The sequence below is a fragment of the Oncorhynchus masou genome, chromosome 10, assembly GCF_036934945.1.
Source record: "Oncorhynchus masou masou isolate Uvic2021 chromosome 10, UVic_Omas_1.1, whole genome shotgun sequence".
NCBI classification, from domain to species: domain Eukaryota; kingdom Metazoa; phylum Chordata; class Actinopteri; order Salmoniformes; family Salmonidae; genus Oncorhynchus; species Oncorhynchus masou.
This window is the reverse complement of record NC_088221.1, coordinates 50023257-50043785: the sequence shown is the minus strand read 5'-3', so window position 1 is coordinate 50043785 and position 20529 is coordinate 50023257. Positions and strand designations below refer to the sequence as shown.

Genomic DNA, 20529 nt, shown 5'->3' with positions numbered 1-20529 from the left:
CTACACCCGCAATAACATCTGTTAAATATGTGTATGTGACCAATACAGTTTGATTTGATTTAGAGCTGCCTGCTTTTAAGGATAAGGTTCTGGAAGTGTTGTACTTTGACCCGCTATATATCTCCAATAAACCATTGAACAAAACCTTTTCCATATATAGCTTAATGGTTTATGGAAGCACATACAGCTTGCTGTACATTCATTTCAAACCACTATAAATACACTCGAGTCTAAAATGAAAGCGATCATGTTCATCACAATGCAACAGGTGTGCAGGGAAGGGCGACTGACGTTCCAGAACACTGACATGTTCTAGATCTTCTCAGTCTCCTCTCTCTCCGCCTCAGCTGTTTGTGACGTGGTCACTGGGACGTAAGACAAGAAAAGAGCAAACTGTAGAAGTAAAGGGGATTGTGGAGTTATGGTGCCGGTAGCAGGGCACCGAGAAAAACGGGCAACTCATAACGTTAAATAAATATATAATAGCCCTTTAGGTATACCGAATTATATTATTCCGTGGACCACCTGTCACGAACTGCATTCCAGAAGCTCTCCACAATAATCCATTTCCATTTTAAGAAGAGACAGAGACGGAAAGCATTCGCTGTTACTCCTACAAAAGGTACAGTAGTTTATTCATTAATACCCATTATCCATTTATGCGTAGGCCTATTTTTGTTGCTTTGGACTTTCCGCCAAATGATATTGACTACCAACAGCAGTGGACTTTGTCTCTCGGTTCATCCCAAAAAACTACATTGCCATTCCAATGCCGTAGCCCGTAGCCTACATGCTTACCATATTAGGCAATATTTAGTTACAATGTGTCCACGGCTTAAAACATTGTGTTTAGTCGGAAACACACTCCGGCTGGCTGCCGACGCTGTGTGTGTGTGTGTGTGTGTGTGTGTTGGTGGCAGTTGTCGGAAGTCAGGTTTCGGGAGATCGAGTTGGAAATAACCAAATCATATTGTATCCGGCTTCCAGAGAGCTCAGAGTATATGGCCAATATCAGTGGGGTTATACCCGTGAACGGTCCAACATTACCTTACAGGCCCCGCGGTCCGGGGTTTCTTTTGTTGGTGCTGAATAGATTGACCGGGCTACAGGACGCTCCATTCTCAATGTTATCCTTAGTCATTGTCAATTAATACATGACTTCATGAGTCATATCCCACCCGTTGAAAGCAAAACATTAACAGTGTACGGTAATATAAATAGACTAGTGGCCCACTAACAGTGTATTAATACGGTAATACAACTAGACTAGTGGCCCACTAACAGTGTATTGTAATGAAACAGGCAGGGAGTAGGTATTTAACCCTCGACCTTCTAGCCAAAAGTCCAGCGCGCTATCGCCCCAAAAGCATGCTCGTTCGGCACTTTCGATATCCGCGCTTATAAACCCAGGGTCGTTACAGTATTAATACGGTAATACAACTAGACTAATGGCCCACTAACAGTGTATTAACACGGTAATACAACTAGATTGCAGCTAACTAAGCTCATGAGGCATTGTTAAAAAAAAGAAACAAGACTGTTTTGATTTGGAATGACCATTGAACAGCAGTAATCATCACTGATTGTGCCATTAACAAGTTATCCTGTTTTACACAACATGTCCAGCAGTATGTGGACACTCCTTCCAATTAGTGGATTCAGCTATTTCAGCCACACTCGTTGCTGACAGGTGTATACAATCAAGCACACAGCCATGCACAGCCATGCAATCTCCATAGACAAACACTGGCAGTGGCACAATGGCACATACTGAAGAGCTCAGTGACTTTCAACGTGGCACCGTCAAATTTCTGCCTTGCTGGAGCTGCCCCGGTCAACTGTAAGTGCTGTTATTGTGAAGTGGAAACATCTAGGAGCAACAATGGCTCCGCCGCGAAGTGGTAGGCCACACAAGCTCACAGAGCTGGACCGCCTAGTGCTGAAGCACATAGCGCGTAAAAATGGTCTGTCCTCGGTTAAAACACTCACTACCGAGTTCCAAACTGCCTCTAGAAATAACGTCAGCACAATAACTGTTCGCCAGGAGCTTCATAAAATGAGTTTCCATGGCCGAGCAGCCTCACACAAGACTAAGATCTCCATGCGTGATGCCAAGTGTCAGCTGGAATGGTTTAAAACTCAGTCATTGGACTCTGGAGCAGTGGAAACTCGTTCTCTGGAGTGATGAATTACGCTTCACCATCTGGCAGTCCGACGGACAAATCTGGGTTTGCCGGATCTTAAGAGAACACTATCTTCCCGAATGCATAGTGCCGGCTGTAAAGTTTGGTGGAGGAGGAATAATGTTCTGTGGCTGTCTTTTTTTTAGCCTAGTGGTTAGAGCGTTGAACTAGTAACCGAAAGGTTTCAAGTTCGAATCCCCGAGCTGACAAGGTACAAACCTGTCGTTCTGGCCCTGAACAGGCAGTTCACCCACTGTTCCTAGGCCGTCATTGAAAATAGAATTTGTTCTTAACTGACTTGCCTAGTAAAATAAAGGTCAAATAAAAAATAAAAATAAAAATTTGTTCCAGTGAAGGGAAATCTTAACGCTAACAATGACATTCTAGCCAATTCTGTGCTTCCAAATTTGTGGCAACAGTTTGGGGAAGGCCCTTTCCTGTTTCAGCATGACAATGCCCCCGTGCACAAAGCGAGTTCCATGCAGAAATGGTTTGTTGAGATCGGTGTGGATGAACTTGGCTGGCCTGCACAGAGCCCTGAACTCAACCCCATTGAACAACCTTTGGAATGAATTGGAACGCCAACTGCGAGCCAGGCCTAATCACCCAACATTAGTGCCCAACCTCAGTTATGCTCTTGTGGCTGAATGGAAGCAAGTCCCCTGCAGCAATGTTCCAACATCTATTGGAAAGCCTTCCCAGAAGAGTGTAGGCTGTTATAGCAGCAATGTTCCAACATCTAGTGGAAAGCCTTCCCAGAAGAGTGGAGGCTGTTATAGCAGCAATGTTCCAACATCTAGTGGAAAGCCTTCCCAGAAGAGTGGAGGCTGTTATAGCAGCAATGTTCCAACATCTAGTGGAAAGCCTTCCCAGGAGAGTGGAGGCTGTTATAGCAACAATGTTCCAACATCTTGTGGAAAGCCTTCCCAGAAGAGTGGAGGCTGTTATAGCAACAATGTTCCAACATCTTGTGGAAAGCCTTCCCAGAAGAGTGGAGGCTGTTATAGCAATAATGTTCCAACATCTAGTGGAAAGCCTTCCCAGAAGAGTGTAGGCTGTTATAGCAGCAATGTTCCAACATCTAGTGGAAAGCCTTCCCAGAAGAGTCTAGGCTGTTATAGCAGCAATGTTCCAACATCTAGTGGAAAGCCTTCCCAGAAGAGTGGAGGCTGTTATAGCAGCAATGTTCCAACATCTAGTGGAAAGCCTTCCCAGAAGAGTGTAGGCTGTTATAGCAGCAATGTTCCAACATCTAGTGGAAAGCCTTCCCAGAAGAGTGGAGGCTGTTATAGCAGCAAAGGGGGGACCAACTCCATATTAATGTCCATGATTCTGGAATGAGATGTTTGACGAGCAGGTGTCCACATACTTTTGGTCATGTATTGTATATCTTAGGGTATTAGGTCAGAGAGTTTTGTAAGATGGGACAATCCTCGTCCTGCAGGGAAATGACATTATTTTATAGTTTTAAAAAAAGAGCTTAAAAAGGACATTTTAGGGGATTTTCTAAAAGTTAAAGATTTGCTTTTTGAATTTTCTAGGTATTTTTTATCATGTTAATTTCCATGTCAGCTCAATTCCCAGAAATGACCTTCTCCACAGGAAAGGATCTTCATTACAAACCCTCTAAAAAAGTGTGAAAAAAGTGTGAATAATGAATAATAATGAATATTAAATTATCTTATGTAGTTTCTTGCAATAGAACTCCCTGATTTGAAAATAATTATTTCTCTCAAAACTGTGATTCCTAAAAAAAAAAAATATCTTGCGATTTGGTGAACTCTATTCAGATTTGTCTAAAATCCTAAATGAATCAGGAATTAGCAGGGTCAGCTATACCACAAGGACTCCTTCTTCGTGACCTCATTACATGTAGTTACAAGACCACTCACGGTCTGAAAAGTTCTCTACTTTTGATAGATTTAAACAAAAGTATTGAAATCACCATGGTCACAATCATAAACTGTCACCTCCATTTCCCTGATAGATTAAAGATAGGATACGTTTATTTTAATTATGGTTTAGATTTCATGAAGCAACCGAGGGATAACAAAATTGCAATTTTCTATACCACTTGAAGGAAAATGTCTATACCACTTGAAGGAAAATTATATTTTTGTCAAAACAACCCCCCAAAAAACACAAACTCCCTCAGATTTTTTTGTCTTACATCAACTTTGTCAGAGTGCTGAAATATCTTTAATAGAATGGTTGTTTTCATTAGGGATTTTCAAATTAATCATATATTTTACAAATGTTTGTATTGAACTTTTATTTTAAGAGGAAAAAAAAAATGTACTTTTTGAGTATTTGTTATTAACTCCGTCACTGGCTTGTCAACTCCTTAAGATCGATATTATAAACTTATATATATAATATTTATCCCTGTTCTGTAACATATGAAGAGTTTGTTTCCAAAACGCTATATCCACCAATTTTTCACTTTTGTGTTTTTTTTTACTAGAAATTATTCCGTATGTGTCACACCCTGATTTTAGAGAGTCTTTTTATGTCTCTATTTGGTTTGGTCAAGGTGTGATTTGGGTGGGCATTCTATGTTTTGATTTCTAGGTTTTTGTATGTCTATGTTTTGGCCGGGTATGGTTCTCAATCAGGGACAGCTTTCTATCATTGTCTCTGATTGGGAATCATACTGAGGCAGCCTTTCCCTTTGGTCATTGTGGGAAGTTATCTTTGTTAGGGGCACTATAGCCCTGTTAAGCGTCACGGTCGTTTCTTCATTTCGTGTTTTGTTGGCGTCATTTTATAAACAAAGGAAAATGTACGCTCACCACGCTGCACCTTGGTCTCATTCCGACGACGGCCGTGACAGTATGGGTATCATGTACGTGTAAAATATTACTGTATTCAGATTTTTTCTGCATAGATTTTAGCTGTGTATTACATATTTTATAATTGTCTCTTTAACTCTATATATCCATTGTTTAGCTGTGTATTACACATTTTATAATTGTCTCTTTAACTCTATATATCCATTGTTTAGCTCTGTATTACATATTTTATAATTGTCTCTTTAACTCTATATATCCATTGTTTAGCTGTGTATTACATATTTTATAATTGTCTCTTTAACTCTATATATCCATTGTTTAGCTGTGTATTACATATTTTATAATTGTCTCTTTAACTCTATATATCCATTGTTTAGCTGTGTATTACATATTTTATAATTGTCTCTTTAACTCTATATATCCATTGTTTAGCTGTGAATTACATATTTTATAATTGTCTCTTTAACTCTATATATCCATTGTTTAGCTGTGTATTACACATTTTATAATTGTCTCTTTAACTCTATATATCCATTGTTTAGCTGTGTATTACACATTTTATAATTGTCTCTTTAACTCTATATATCCATTGTTTAGCTGTGTATTACATATTTTATAATTGTCTCTTTAACTCTATATATCCATTGTTTAGCTGTGTATTACATATTTTATAATTGTCTCTTTAACTCTATATATCCATTGTTTAGCTGGAATGTAATGTTCGTATCCTGTATCTTTGATTGTAAATCACTCCAGATAAGAGCATTTCATATTACTGTATTGATTCATTCGTTCATCGGGCGGCAGGGTAGCCTAGTGGTTAGAGCGTTGGACTAGTGACCGGAAAGTTGCAAGTTCAATCTCCCGAGCTGTTGTTCTGCCCCTGACCAGGCAGTTAACCCACTGTTCCTAGGCCGTCATTGAAAATAAGAATTTGTTCTTAACTGACTTTCCAAGTTAAATAAAGGTTAAAAATACCTTTTAATTACATTTCTTTTGTGTCGATGTCACAAATGTATCATTTGTACAGTTCTTAATTAAAAACGTAGTTGTTTGATGCATTTGACATTGTAAATTTAAATAACCGAGGCCTTAATTATCACTTGTTGAACGATACATGTACAAATGAAGTGCCTTTTATGTTGTCGGACCGAGTTGACATCCATCTAGTTAGATTACATCCATCTAGTTAGATTAAATCCATCCATGTAGATTACATCCATCCATGTAGATTACATCCATCCATGTAGATTACATCCATCTAGTTAGATTACATCCATCCATGTAGATTACATCCATGTAGTTAGATTACATCCATCCATGTAGATTACATCCATCTAGTTAGATTACATCCATCCATGTAGATTACATATATCTAGTTAGATTACATCCATCCATGTAGATTACATCCATGTAGTTAGATTACATCCATCTACCTAGATAATATCCATCTAGTTAGATTACATCCATCTAGTTAGATGACATCCATCCATGTAGATTACATCCATCTAGTTAGATTACATCCATCCACTTAGATTACATCCATCTTGTTAGATTACAACCATCCACTTAGATTACATCCATCTAGTTAGATTACATCCATCCACATAGATTACATCCATCTAGTTAGATTACCTCCATCCACTTAGATTACATCCATCCACTTAGATTACATCCATCTAGTTAGATTACATCCATCCACTTAGATTACATCCATCTAGTTAGATTACATCCATCCACTTAGATTACATCCATCCACTTAGATTACATCCATCCACTTAAATTACAACCATCCACTTAGATGACATACATCCACTTAGATTACATCCATCTAGTTAGATTACATCCATCTAGTTAGATTACATCCATCCACTTAGATTACATCCATCTAGTTACATTACATCCATCTAGTTAGATTACATCCATCCATCTTGTTAGATTACATCAATCCACCTAGATTACATCCATCTAGTTAGATTAAATCCATCTAGTTAGATTAAATCCATCTAGTTAGATTAAATCCATCTAGTTTGATTACATCCATCTAGTTAGATTACATCCATCCATCTAGTTAGATGACATCCATCTAGTTAGATTAAATCCATCCATCTAGTTAGATGACATCCATCCATCTAGTTAGATGACATCCATCCATCTAGTTAGATGACATCCATCTAGTTAGATTACATCCATCCATGTAGATTACATCTATCTAGTTAGATTACATCCATCCATGTAGATTACATCCATCTAGTTATATTACATCCATCCATCTAGTTAGATTACATCCATCCATCTAGATAGATTACATCCATCCATCTAGTTAGATTACATCCATCCATCTAGTTAGATTACATCCATCCATCTAGTTAGATTATATTCATCCACTTAGATTACATCCATCCACTTAGATTACATCCATCTAGTTACATTACATCCATCTAGTTAGATTACATCCATCTAGTTTGATTACATCCATCTAGTTAGATTACATCCATCCATCTAGTTAGATGACATCCATCTAGTTAGATTACATCCATCCATCTAGTTAGATGACATCCATCTAGTTAGATTAAATCCATCCATCTAGTTAGATGACATCCATCCATCTAGTTAGATGACATCCATCCATCTAGTTAGATGACATCCATCTAGTTAGATTACATCCATCCATGTAGATTACATCTATCTAGTTAGATTACATGCATCCATGTAGATTACATCCATCTAGTTATATTACATCCATCCATCTATTTAGATTACATCCATCCATCTAGATAGATTACATCCATCCATCTAGTTAGATGACATCCATCCATCTAGTTAGATGACATCCATCTAGATAGATTACATCCATCCATCTAGTTAGATCACATCCATCCATCTAGATAGATTACATCCATCCATCTAGTTAGATTACATCCATCCATCTATTTAGATTACATCCATCCATCTAGATAGATTACATCCATCCATCTAGTTAGATCACATCCATCCATCTAGATAGATTACATCCATCCATCTAGTTAGATTACATCCATCCATCTAGTTAGATGACATCCATCCATCTAGTTAGATGACATCCATCCATCTAGTTAGATGACATCCATCTAGATAGATTACATCCATCCATCTAGTTAGATTACATCCATCCATCTAGTTAGATGACATCCATCCATCTAGTTAGATGACATTCATCCATCTAGTTAGATGACATCCATCTAGTTAGATTACATCCATCCATCTAGTTAGATTACATCCATCCATCTAGTTAGATTACATCCATCCATCTAGTTAGATTATATTCATCCACTTAGATTACATCCATCTAGTTAGATTACATCCATCCATGTAGATTACATCCATCTAGTTAGATTACATCCATCCATCTAGTTAGATTACATCCATCCATCTAGTTAGATTACATCCATCCATCGAGTTAGATTACATCCATCTAGTTAGATTACATCCATCCATGTAGATTACATCCATCTAGTTAGATTGCATCCATCTAGGTAGATTACATCCATCCATCTAGTTAGATTACATCCATCCATCTAGTTAGATTACATCCATCTAGTTAGATTACATCCATCCATCTACAGTGCCTTGTGAAAGTATTCGGCCCCCTTGAACTTTGCGACCTTTTGCCACATTTCATGCTTCAAACATAAAGATATAAAACTGTATTTTTTTGTTAAGAATCAACAACAAGTGGGACACAATCATGAAGTGGAACGACATTTATTGGATATTTCAAACTTTTTTAACAAATCAAAAACTGAAAAATTGGGCGTGCAAAATTATTCAGCCCCAGTACTTTCAGTGCAGCAAACTCTCTCCAGAAGTTCAGTGAGGATCTCTGAATGATCCAATGTTGACCTAAATGACTAATGATGATAAATACAATCCACCTGTGTGTAATCAAAAATACAGTTTTATATCTTTATGTTTGAAGCCTGAAATGTGGCAAAAGGTCGCAAAGTTCAAGGGGCCGAATACTTTCGCAAGGCACTGTATAGCCTGATTCTTTTCATGTTTTCTCTAAGTAAGTTTTGTTGCACAATTCAAGTTCAATTACACTGCATTTCAAACAGTCAGGAATGATCTAATGAAATCAGGACTTGTGAAATTATACCTAGGCTAAATATAAGTCTTCCACAACCACAAGACCCACTAATAATTCAATTATTTTTATCAAAATAGTTTAACCTGCTTTTTTCTTTTTCAATAATCACTGATCTGGCTTTCACATCTGTCTATGAAAATGCCATTTTGTCAGGTTTAACCAGAACCATGCACAATGCACAACTTAAATGCATCTTTGTATGGTCATTGCACATTTATAAACCACTGACTGGACAGCTAGCACATAACAGTCTGTGGCTAACATGCTGCTTGCCCTACGTGGTATTGCAATGCCTCGTGTGACAAACTGAGCATTTCATTTCCGCCCCACACACGTTCATTGATACTCTCGTTTTAGTAGGGGTCTGCTCTGTTCTACATTTTGGGAGTTTAAACACAAACAAGGGAATTGTTACAAAATGTCAAGTTCTCGTCTGTTACAGGAAAATAATGTAACTAAGCGTTTCAGCCGATGTCTGTTGGACCAAACCTCAAACGCAAATAACTAGTTGAAACCCCTTGTTGTCAGAGAGGAAGAAGTGATCTTTCATTTTTGTTGTAAGTGGAAGGAGGAGGGGCTTGGTGTCTGTGGAGTGGGAAGAGGCATAGTGACCACAGCACAGAAGGAGGAGGGGCCTGGTGTCTGTGGAGTGGGAAGGTACACAGTGACCACAGCACAGAAGGAGGAGGGGCTTGGTGTCTGTGGAGTGGGAAGAGGCATAGTGACCACAGCACAGAAGGAGGAGGGGCTTGTTGTCTGTGGAGTGGGAAGAGGCATAGTGACCACAGCACAGAAGGAGGAGGGGCTTGGTGTCTGTGGAGTGGGAAGGTACACAGTGACCACAGCACAGAAGGAGGAGGGGCTTGGTGTCTGTGGAGTGGGAAGAGGCATAGTGACCACAGCACAGAAGGAGGAGGGGCTTGGTGTCTGTGGAGTGGGAAGAGGCATAGTGACCACAGCACAGAAGGAGGAGGGGCCTGGTGTCTGTGGAGTGGGAAGGTACACAGTGACCACAGCACAGAAGGAGGAGGGGCTTGGTGTCTGTGGAGTGGGAAGAGGCACAGTGACCACAGCACAGAAGGAGGAGGGGCTTGGTGTCTGTGGAGTGGGAAGAGGCACAGTCCACACAGCACAGAAGGAGGAGGGGCTTGGTGTCTGTGGAGTGGGAAGAGGCACAGTGACCACAGCACAGAAGGAGGAGGGGCCTGGTGTCTGTGGAGTGGGAAGGTACACAGTGACCACAGCACAGAAGGAGGAGGGGCTTGGTGTCTGTGGAGTGGGAAGAGGCATAGTGACCACAGCACAGAAGGAGGAGGGGCTTGGTGTCTGTGGAGTGGGAAGAGGCATAGTGACCACAGCACAGAAGGAGGAGGGGCTTGGTGTCTGTGGAGTGGGAAGGTACACAGTGACCACAGCACAGAAGGAGGAGGGGCTTGGTGTCTGTGGAGTGGGAAGAGGCATAGTGACCACAGCACAGAAGGAGGAGGGGCTTGGTGTCTGTGGAGTGGGAAGAGGCATAGTGACCACAGCACAGAAGGAGGAGGGGCTTGGTGTCTGTGGAGTGGGAAGAGGCATAGTGACCACAGCACAGAAGGAGGAGGGGCTTGGTGTCTGTGGAGTGGGAAGAGGCACAGTGACCACAGCACAGAAGGAGGAGGGGCTTGGTGTCTGTGGAGTGGGAAGAGGCACAGTGACCACAGCACAGAAGGAGGAGGGGCTTGGTGTCTGTGGAGTGGGAAGAGGCATAGTGACCACAGCACAGAAGGAGGAGGGGCTTGGTGTCTGTGGAGTGGGAAGAGGCACAGTGACCACAGCACAGAAGGAGGAGGGGCTTGGTGTCTGTGGAGTGGGAAGAGGCACAGTGACCACAGCACAGAAGGAGGAGGGGCTTGGTGTCTGTGGAGTGGGAAGGTACACAGTGACCACAGCACAGAAGGAGGAGGGGCTTGGTGTCTGTGGAGTGGGAAGAGGCACAGTGACCACAGCACAGAAGGAGGAGGGGCTTGGTGTCTGTGGAGTGGGAAGAGGCACAGTGACCACAGCACAGAAGGAGGAGGGGCTTGGTGTCTGTGGAGTGGGAAGAGGCACAGTCCACACAGCACAGAAGGAGGAGGGGCTTGGTGTCTGTGGAGTGGGAAGAGGCACAGTGACCACAGCACAGAAGGAGGAGGGGCTTGGTGTCTGTGGAGTGGGAAGAGGCATAGTGACCACAGCACAGAAGGAGGAGGGGCTTGGTGTCTGTGGAGTGGGAAGAGGCATAGTGACCACAGCACAGAAGGAGGAGGGGCTTGGTGTCTGTGGAGTGGGAAGAGGCACAGTGACCACAGCACAGAAGGAGGAGGGGCCTGGTGTCTGTGGAGTGGGAAGAGGCACAGTGACCACAGCACAGAAGGAGGAGGGGCTTGGTGTCTGTGGAGTGGGAAGAGGCACAGTGACCACAGCACAGAAGGAGGAGGGGCTTGGTGTCTGTGGAGTGGGAAGGTACACAGTGACCACAGCACAGAAGGAGGAGGGGCTTGGTGTCTGTGGAGTGGGAAGAGGCACAGTGACCACAGCACAGAAGGAGGAGGGGCTTGGTGTCTGTGGAGTGGGAAGAGGCACAGTGACCACAGCACAGAAGGAGGAGGGGCTTGGTGTCTGTGGAGTGGGAAGAGGCACAGTGACCACAGCACAGAAGGAGGAGGGGCTTGGTGTCTGTGGAGTGGGAAGAGGCACAGTGACCACAGCACAGAAGGAGGAGGGGCTTGGTGTCTGTGGAGTGGGAAGGTACACAGTGACCACAGCACAGAAGGAGGAGGGGCTTGGTGTCTGTGGAGTGGGAAGAGGCACAGTGACCACAGCACAGAAGGAGGAGGGGCTTGGTGTCTGTGGAGTGGGAAGAGGCACAGTGACCACAGCACAGAAGGAGGAGGAGCTTGGTGTCTGTGGAGTGGGAAGGTACACAGTGACCACAGCACAGAAGGAGGAGGGGCTTGGTGTCTGTGGAGTGGGAAGAGGCACAGTGACCACAGCACAGAAGGAGGAGGGGCTTGGTGTCTGTGGAGTGGGAAGGTACACAGTGACCACAGCACAGAAGGAGGAGGGGCCTGGTGTCTGTGGAGTGGGAAGGTACACAGTGACCACAGCACAGAAGGAGGAGGGGCTTGGTGTCTGTGGAGTGGGAAGGTACACAGTGACCACAGCACAGAAGGAGGAGGGGCTTGGTGTCTGTGGAGTGGGAAGAGTCCCAATTTGCAATTTCAACAACCTGACCATATCACTTTTGTTTTCGTAAACTGGGGCTGGGGAATTGTTTCCACTATCAACTTTTAGCTATGACTGACAGTCCATGATTTATGATAGTTTTAAACATGGTTTGGTTTGCAGTTCTCTGCTGCCAATGACTGGAACGAACTGCAAAAAACACTGAAGCTGGAGACTCACATCTCCCTCACTAACTTTAAGCACCAGCTGTCAGAGCAGCTTACAGATCACTGCACCTGTACATAGCCCATCTGTATACAGCCCATCTATCTACCTCATTCCCATACTGTATTTATTTATTTATCTTGCTCCTTTGCACCCCAGTATCTCTACTTGCACATCCATCTTCTCCACATCTACCATTCCAGTGTTTAATTGCTATATTGTAATTACTTCGCCACCATGGCCTATTTATTGCCTTAACTCCCTTATTTGACCTAATCTGCACTCACTGTATATAGACTTTGTTTTCTTTTTTTTCTACTGTATTATTGACTGTACGTTTTGTTTACTCCATGTGTAACTCTGTGTTGTTGTATGTGTCGAACTGCTTTGCTTTATCTTGGCCAGGTCGCAGTTGCAAATGAGAACTTGTTCTCAAATAGCCTACCTGGTTAAATAAAGGTGAAATAAAAATAAAATATTTTATTTATTTATTTACAAAGACAAAAAAATGTCAACAACTACAATAAACAGTATGATTATAGAACCACAAAACCTTGGTTATGATAGGGTTAACACAGTTCTACTAAACTAATAAAGCATTTTAATTGGTTAATCGATTATGCCACAAGATAAGATGCCATGAGGCTTCAAAAAGATCCATCCGTTGAGAAGTATCGTTGTGTATCTCCCATTGATGAGAATTGTGTTGTTGTTGTTGTCGTCGACAGTTGCCGTGACGTCAGCGAAGAAGACATGACGGATTATTATGATGTTCTGGGAGTGTCACGAAACGCCTCTCCGGAGGACGTGAAGAAGGCGTAAGTACAGGACCGGTGACAACTCACCCTACGCTATAATCTGTCTCTTTCCACTCCAAAATAGGCCGATGTAGGGCTTCATGAGACATCATCTCCCAGGCTAACTATTAGACTTGTGTGGTTCATCTGTGTACCTCTACAGTAGCTGTTGAAAGCTCAACCACACTGACTGATAGAGGTACTGGACTTACGCTGAGTGATAAAAGCATTAACAACACTTTTCTAATATTGAGTTGAGGGATGCATTCTATGTTGTGTGTCTAGTTTTCCCGTTTCTATGTTTGGCCTGATATGGTTCTCAATCAGAGGCAGGTGTTAGTCATAGTCTCTGATTGGGAACCATATTTAGGTAGCCTGTTTTGTGTTGGGTTTTGAGGGTGGTTGTCTTCTGTCTTTGTGTCTATGCACAAGATAGGACTGTTTCGGTTTTTCCACATTTGTTGTTTTTGTATTCATGTGGAGTTTTTCTTATTAAAACATGGACACTTACCACGCCGCATCTTGGTCCTTGCTACACCTCTTCAGAGGAAGAAATCAGCCGTTACAATTCTATAGTATTCTTTGTTTAAAAAAAATTGTTTTCTTTAGTCTTTATTTTCTGTAGTCTTCACGTCACTTGTCCTCTGCTCGCTGTCCCTTCCAAAAAGGAATCGTGTTGTTGTCGAACTTTGCCTCTTGAAATAAGAGAATGCAGACAATTACATACAGTACATGTATCAATCCCAATCCTGTAGTCAAATGACTTAGTGGCCTCAGGGGTGGAATGTTATTAATATTTTTCATAATCTCATAATTAGAATATAAATAAATCAAAAATACACAGACAATCTGGAGTTTCTATGTGAAATGGTTGTGTTATATTTCAGTGTTCTGTGATGTTTATAAAATGTAATATTGGGAAGCAAACTCCAAATGTAATACATTTAAACTCTATATCTGACATGGTACAGGTGTCTTATTTTAAAGCCCATAACCATGTGTGTGAGGTGGATACTTTTGTTTCCAAGTAGATTTGTTTAAGAAACACTCTGTGTGCCCTTGATTTAGCCCACTGCAGTAGAAGGTTAAAGGCAGCTAATATAAGTTTTGTCAACAGTATTGAAGATGTTGCTGTGTGGGAAAGTTATTGAATGAGATAATAAACTGTATCTCCTCTAATGTGAAGGTACAGGAAGCAGGCTCTGCGATGGCACCCGGACAAGAACCCAGACAACAAGGAGGAGGCGGAGAGGAAGTTTAAGGAGCTGGCTGAGGCCTATGAAGTTCTGTCAGACCGTAAGAGATACCACCACCTGTTAAATCTGTTAATAACTGAATTATTGCCCTTTCTCTACTCTTAAGCATCCGCCCCTTTTTCCCATTTTTTTGCCTCGAATGACATCCCCAAATCTAATTGCCTGTAGCTCAGGCCCTGAAGCAAGGATATGCTTATTCTTAGTACCATTTGAAAGGAAACACGTTGACATTTGTGGAACTGTGAAAGGAATGTTGGAGAATATAACACAGTAGATCAGATAAAGGATAATACAAAGAAAAAAACAACCTTTTGTATATTTTTTGTTCCATTATCTTTGAAATGCAAGAGAAAGGCCATAATGTATTATTCCAGCCCAGGTGCAATTTGAATTTTGGCCACTAGATGGCAGCAGTGTATGTGCAAATTTTTCGGCTGATCCAATGAACCATTGCGTTTATGTTCAAAATTTTGTATCAAGACTTCCCAAATGTGCCTAATTTGTTTATTAATGTTAGAGCTAGGGCTACTTTTTTCAACATTTTGTTAAAAATCGTGCAACATTTCAACGTCCTGCTACTCATGCCAGGATTATATAGTATATGCATATGATTAGTATGTGTGGATAGAAAACACTCTGAAGTTTCTAAAACTGGTTAAACCACGGCTGTGACTATAACAGAACGTGTGTCTCGGGGAAAATCCCAAGGAAAACTGATCACCCAAAAGAAAAAAAATATCAATATGCCAGTTGCCTGTATTGTCTATGGCAAGAGAAAATAGATAGCTCCCAGTTGACAATTCCTACAGCTTCCACACGATGTCGCCAGTCTTGGCAATTGGTGTGACGTTATTCCTTGGTTCAACGAAGAAGAGGTACTTCCTGTCATCACTGCATCACAAAGGAAGTTTTGGTAGAGAGAATATCGACCATCGTCTCAAGACTTACTGCTATTGAATACAGATCGCCCCGTGATGAATTCGATCGCGTATTAACGTTTACTAATACCTAAAGTTGGATTACAAAAGTAGTTTGAAGTGTTTTGTCAAAGTTTATAGGTAACTTTTTTAATTTAAAAAAATAACATTGCGTTTAGAAAAAGTGTTTTTTCCTGGATCACACAGTCTTCATAAATGGACATTTTGGGTATACAAGCACCGATTTAATCGCAAAAAAAGACCCAATTGTGATGTTTATGGGACATATAGGAATGCCAACAAAGAAGCTCGTCAAAGGTAATGAATGTTTTATATTTTATTTCTGCATTTTGTGTAGGGCCGGCTACGCTAATTCTTTTGTTTACGTCCCCTTCGGGTATTTCGGGGTGTTGCATGCTATCAGATAATAGCTTCTCATGCTTTCGCCGAGAAGCATTTTAAAAATCTTACTTGTTGGCTAGATTCACAACGAGTGTAGCTTCAATTAAGTACCCTGCATGTGTGTTTTAATGAACGTTTGAGTTTTAACGAGTGCTATTAGCATTTGGCGTAGCGCATTTGCATTTATTGTTGGCAAGGTGGGACGCTAGCGTGTCGGGTGGGCCAGAGAGGTTAATAACTTTTCATGTTAAAATTTGTGCACTCTCTTTGTGCACTCTCTTTGTGCACTCTCTTTGTGCACTCTCTTTGTGCACTCTCTTTGTGCACTCTCTTCAAACAACAGCATTCTTTACCTGTAATAGATACTGTAAATTGCACAGTGCAGTTAGATTAACTTGTTGACGCTACCCATCCTATGCTAAGCATTAAATAGCTAGGTCACGAAAATCAGAAAAGCAATCAAATTAATCGTTTACCTTTGATGATCTTCGGATGTTTTCACTCACGAGACTCCCAGTGACACAACAAATGTTCCTTTTGTTCCATAAAGATTATTTCCATACCCAAAATATCCCCGTTTGTTTGTCGCGTTATGTTCAGATATCCACAGGAAAGAGCGGTCACGACAACACAGACCTATATTCCAAATAATATCCATAATGTCCACAGAAACATGTCAAACGTTTTTCATAATCAATCCTCAGGTTGTTTTTAAAATATATATTCAATATTATATCAAACGGGTGTGTAGGTTTTTCAATAACACCGGGAGGAACAATGGCCGCTTTACTCTTTTGCGCAAAACTCACTCTAAGAGCCCCCACCTATCCACTTGTGCCATGTGATCTTTCAAGCTCATTTTTCATAATAAAAGCCTGAAACTATGTCTAAAGACTGTTGACACCTTAGGGAAGCCATAGAAAAACTAATCTGGTTGATATCCCTTTAAATGGAGAATAGGCATGCATAGAAACAGAGAGGTTTCAAAATAAGAGGCACTTCCTGATTGGATTTTCCCCAGGCTTTCGCCTGCAATATCATTTCTGTTAAACACACAGACAATATTTTGACAGTTTTGGAAACTTTAGAGTGTTTTCTATCCTAATCTGACAATTATATGCATATTCTAGTTTCTGGGGTGGAGAAATAGGTAGTTTCAAATGGGTAAGTTTTTTTGCCAAAAACGAAAATACTGCCCCCTACACGCAAAAGGTTAAGAAGAATTTAAGCTTTCTGCTAATATCAGATATGTTTATGTCCTGGGAAATGTTCTTCGCTACTTACAACCTCATGCTAATCGCATTAGCCTACGTTAGCTCAACCGTTACGTGGAAGGGACACCGATCCCGAAGAAGTTTGTGATAACAGTCAGATAATATGGCCTTATCTTTACAGGAAGCAAGTCAAAGGCGTATGATACCTATGGCAAAGACAGAATGCCCAACAACACAGGTGAATGAATCTCTCTGTTCTATCTCTTGGGGATTTGTGTTCTGTTTTTGATCAGCCATGTTCGTAGTGTCCATAATTATCAATCAACATGTATTTATTTATCCCTCCCTCCCAGGCTCAAGTAGTCATCCTGCTCCGGAAGATTTCCCAGGGTTCCCCTTCACATTCCGCAGTCCTGAGGAAGTGTTTCAGGAATTCTTCAGAGGCCAGGATCCTTTCGCCAATTTCTTCGGTGGGGCTGACCAATAAACTACGGTCCTTAAACAGTATCCTATGTCTTCATGTGCTTCTTAGTCAAGGATAACTCTGACCCGGGAAACCAGTCCGTCTGGGAATCTCAGCAGTTCATACAAGCTACACGAACACTTCTTCTTCCTGTCTCACTAACCTCCTTGTTTTGACTGCTCTCCCAGACGACGTTGCCTTTGGAAGAGGGATGCACAGTGGCTTCCATGGACATCCTGGCACTTCCAGGCTCGGCACCAGTCGGTTCTCCTCCTTCCCCTCCGCTGGAGGTCAGTAATAAACAATGTTTGTGTCCCCAAAAATGGCACCCTGTAAACTATGTAGTGCACTACTTTCAACCAGGGCACATAGTAGTACACTCTATAAGGGAACAGGATGTCATTTGAGTCACAACCGATAACAACATGGTAATACATTTATATCAGCTCCATTCACTGATTAGTTCATTAGTTCCATTCTGAGCGGTCCTCCCTCCCCCGTCTTTCACAGTGCATGACTTCACCTCTTTCTCATCCTCCATGGGTGGAATGAATGGGATGGACGGTATTGGAGGAAGGGTGGGGAATTTCAAGTCTGTCTCCACTTCTACGCGTGTCATCAACGGCAAAAGCACCACCACCAAGAAGTCAGTTCTCTGTTCTCTCTCTTTCTCTGTTTTCTGTCACTGAAGTGTTTTAGGGAATCTTCTCTTTACTTGCTTCCCAAAATGTGATGATAATGTGGATGATCACTGTTCTTGATCTGACAGGATCAAAGAAAACGGTCAGGAGAGAACAGAGATCGTGGAAGATGGGGTCTTGAAGATGGTGCTCATCAATGGTAATCCATCCACTCTGTATCGATCCCTTCCCTCATCCAGTCCCCTTCCAACTGTTCTGACAGGAATGTGTCTGTGTTGTTCTCCCTCCTGTACCCCTCCTGTTCCCCTCCTGACCCCTTCATGACCCCCTTTGTTCCCCTCCTGACCCCCTCCTGTCCCCCTCCTGACCCCTTCCTGTCCCCCTCCTGACCCCCAGGTGTGGAGGATGAGTTGGCTTTGTCTCGAGAGCTCAGCAAGAGAGACCAACCGGCCCCTAGTCAACCCACAGCCAGGCAACACCTCCAGCAGCAGGCAGAGAGGATGGTACCAGTGGAGCTCCGGACCCAACCACACCGACCCAGCCCCATCTCCGGCCCCCGGTCTATGGCCCAGCACTCCTTCAGCTCAGCCTCGTACCCTGACGTCCCCAGTGAGGAGGAGAAGGATGATCTCCAGATGACCTATTTGTCACCACACAGCAGCCCATCTCCACTGATCCACAGGGAGCTACCAGAGGGGGTCCCAGAGCCTCCTACACACCTCCTCAACCACCTCCAGGAGCAGAGAGGCACAGGGGATCCTGCTACTAAAACCACCAGCAGCAGCAATTTAAAAATGACAAATAATTGTTGCTGTGTGGTGTGTTAAGTTTATGGTGTGTGTGTGTGTGTTAATTGTATAGTGTGTGTGTGTGTGTGTGTGTGTGAGTGAGTGTGTGTGTGTTAATTGTATAGTGTGTGTGTTTGTGAGTGAGTGAGTGTGATGCTCAGGGCAGAGGACAAACAGAAGACCACTGGTCTCAGTTCTACTCTGGTGTTATGCTGCCAATGACCATCATAAAGTATACTGTATATTATAAACTGGTTTGTTTGACCCCTGAATGCTGATTGGCTGACAGCAGTGGTATATCAGACCGTATACCAAAGGTATGAAAAAAAACATATATATATTTTTTTTTACAAATTACGTTGGTAACCAGTTTATAATATCAATAAGGCACCTCGGGGGTTTTGTGGTATATGGCCAATATACCACGGCTAATGGCTGTATCCAGGAACTCCGCATTGAAGAACAGCCGTGGTATGTTGGCCATATACCATACCTCCTCGGGCCTTATTATTATTATTTTTTTTTCATTTAAAGTTTTTACAATTTTTCTTATTTTTTTTTTCTTATTGAATATTCGAAACATACAATATACAGTGGGGCAAAAAAGTATTTAGTCAGCCACCAATTGTGCAAGTTCTCCCACTTAAAAATATGAGAGAGGCCTGTAATTTTCATCATAGGTACACTTCAACTATGACAGACAAAATGAGAAAAAAATCCAGAAAATCACATTTTTTTTTGCCCCACTGTACTTGCAGTGAAGCCGCTCAATAACTACATCATACCAGTCATCCACCAGACTCCCATTCAATAACTACATCATACCAGTCATCCACCAGACTCCCATTCAATAACTACATCATACCAGTCATCCACCAGACTCCCATTCAATAACTACATCATACCAGTCATCCACCAGACTCCCATTCAATAACTACATCATACCAGTCATCCACCAGACTCCCATTCAATAACTACATCATACCAGTCATCCACCAGACTCCCATTCAATAACTACATCATACCAGTCATCCAACAGACTCCCATTCAATAACTACATCATACCAGTCATCCACCAGACTCCCATTCAATAACTACATCATACCAGTCATCCACTAGACTCCCATTCAATAACTACATCATACCAGTCATCCAACAGACTCCCATTCAATAACTACATCATACCAGTCATCCACCAGACTCCCATTCAATAACTACATCATACCAGTCATCCACCAGACTCCCATTCAACAACTACATCATACCAGTCATCCACCAGACTCCCATTCAATAACTACATCATACCAGTCATCCAATAACTACATCACACCAGTCATCCACCAGACTCCCATTCAATAACTACATCATACCAGTCATCCAATAACTACATCACACCAGTCATCCACCAGACTCCCATTCAATAACTACATCATACCAGTCATCCAATAACTACATCATACCAGTCATCCACCAGACTCCCATTCAATAACTACATCACACCAGTCATCCACCAGACCCCCATTCAATAACTACATCATA

At 41.9% G+C, this 20529-nt stretch overlaps 1 protein-coding gene across 1 annotated transcript; it reads left to right on the top strand.

The window, feature by feature from the left end:
- Window positions 1-281: 281 nt before the first annotated feature.
- LOC135547726 (dnaJ homolog subfamily B member 6-like) lies at window positions 282-19789 on the top strand. Its single transcript, XM_064976973.1, has 9 exons — window positions 282-622; window positions 13241-13330; window positions 14496-14605; window positions 17280-17336; window positions 17452-17568; window positions 17750-17851; window positions 18072-18207; window positions 18331-18401; window positions 18599-19789. The coding sequence occupies exons 2-9, from the start codon at window positions 13266-13268 to the stop codon at window positions 19027-19029; spliced, it is 1089 nt and encodes a 362-aa protein (XP_064833045.1). The 5' UTR covers window positions 282-622; window positions 13241-13265; the 3' UTR covers window positions 19030-19789.
- The last annotated feature ends 740 nt before the right edge of the window (window positions 19790-20529 follow it).

Coding starts and splice junctions, on each gene's coding strand:
- LOC135547726 (XM_064976973.1), top strand. CDS start 13,266: ATGACGGATTATTATGATGTTCTGGGAGTGTCACGAAACGCCTCTCCG. Junction 13,331..14,495: donor CCGGAGGACGTGAAGAAGGC/GTAAGTACAGGA, acceptor TCTAATGTGAAG/GTACAGGAAGCAGGCTCTGC. Junction 17,337..17,451: donor CAGAATGCCCAACAACACAG/GTGAATGAATCT, acceptor CCTCCCTCCCAG/GCTCAAGTAGTCATCCTGCT.